Here is a 1,459-nt window from a genome sequence, read left to right as displayed (position 1 = left end):
CCATCTATCCAGCTCCCCAGGTGTCCACGGCTGTGGTGGAGCCCTACAACTCTATCCTGACCACCCACACCACCCTGGAGCACTCTGACTGTGCCTTCATGGTGGACAATGAGGCCATCTATGACATCTGTCGTAGGAACCTCGATATTGAGCGTCCCTCATACACCAACCTCAACAGGCTGATCAGTCAGATCGTCTCCTCCATCACTGCCTCCCTGCGTTTCGATGGAGCCCTGAATGTTGATCTGACAGAGTTCCAGACCAACTTGGTGCCCTACCCTCGTATCCACTTCCCTCTGGCTACCTATGCCCCAGTCATCTCCGCTGAGAAGGCCTATCACGAGCAGCTGTCAGTGGCTGAGATCACCAATGCCTGCTTCGAACCGGCCAATCAGATGGTGAAGTGTGACCCTCGTCACGGCAAATACATGGCCTGCTGTCTCCTGTACCGTGGTGACGTTGTTCCCAAGGATGTCAATGTAGCGATCGCTGCCATCAAAACCAAGAGGAGCATCCAGTTTGTGGACTGGTGTCCCACTGGCTTCAAGGTGGGTATCAACTACCAGCCCCCTACAGTGGTTCCTGGAGGAGACCTGGCCAAGGTCCAGAGGGCCGTGTGCATGCTGAGTAACACCACAGCCATCGCTGAGGCCTGGGCACGTCTGGACCACAAGTTTGACCTGATGTATGCCAAAAGAGCCTTCGTGCACTGGTACGTTGGTGAGGGCATGGAGGAGGGAGAGTTCTCTGAGGCCAGAGAAGACATGGCAGCCCTGGAGAAGGATTATGAAGAGGTGGGCATCGACTCGTTTGAGGAAGAGGAAGAAGGAGAAGAGTATTAAACAACGAAATTGCTGGTTTGGTTCCGGAACAAAATGAATGTTAAAAGGTTAATTGCCAAATGAGTCCAAAAGAGCCGTCAAAATTTTGGTTATTGTATCTTAATTATTAAACTGTATTTAATTTGTATGTCGTTGACACTGAATTTAATATCCATATCATGAAATTCCACATCTTAGACAATTTAGAAATGAAAAATTGCTGTAACACTGAAAAGTTACCCCTTTTCTTTGATTTGAAGAATACTGTTGCCTTGCCAATGTTTTCCTTTTTTACTGAGTTATTCTAAATCAACGTTTTATTGACGGCTAAATCAGAAGTTGTACAGGAACATGCTAGTTTTTATAATGAGGCCCTCATCCATAATGTCCAAGCTCAATAAAGTTATCCTCAAAATATATCGCTTTATTCTTCTTTATTCACACCCTACGACACCATGACTTGATTAGATGTTGCAATTAGTGTGTTTTACTGTAGCCAAGGCTTTAAATTACCAGCAAGGATACTTTATGAATGAATACAGTTGGCTAAATGCTAATTAGCCCCTAGTATATTATCCTACCGGTGTTCTGGCTTTTTGATTACTGCTATCAATGTTGGATTTATTAACTCATCTCAG

The 1,459-nt window shown here is 45.6% G+C and overlaps 1 protein-coding gene across 1 annotated transcript in view; it reads left to right on the top strand.

The window, feature by feature from the left end:
* The window catches only part of LOC139538924 (tubulin alpha chain-like), an 11,061-nt gene extending 9,823 nt beyond the window's left edge, over positions 1-1,238 (top strand). Inside the window, exon 4 of the mRNA XM_071341502.1 lies at positions 1-1,238. This exon is cut by the window's left edge and continues 133 nt beyond it. Coding sequence (XP_071197603.1) covers positions 1-842 — 842 coding nt within the window. The 3' untranslated portion in view covers positions 843-1,238.
* Positions 1,239-1,459: the final 221 nt, after the last annotated feature.

The sequence above is a fragment of the Salvelinus alpinus genome, chromosome 14 (assembly GCF_045679555.1).
Source record: "Salvelinus alpinus chromosome 14, SLU_Salpinus.1, whole genome shotgun sequence".
NCBI lineage: Eukaryota > Metazoa > Chordata > Actinopteri > Salmoniformes > Salmonidae > Salvelinus > Salvelinus alpinus.
The sequence above is the reverse complement of the archived record's forward strand: the minus strand, read 5'-3'. Positions and strand labels throughout refer to the sequence as shown.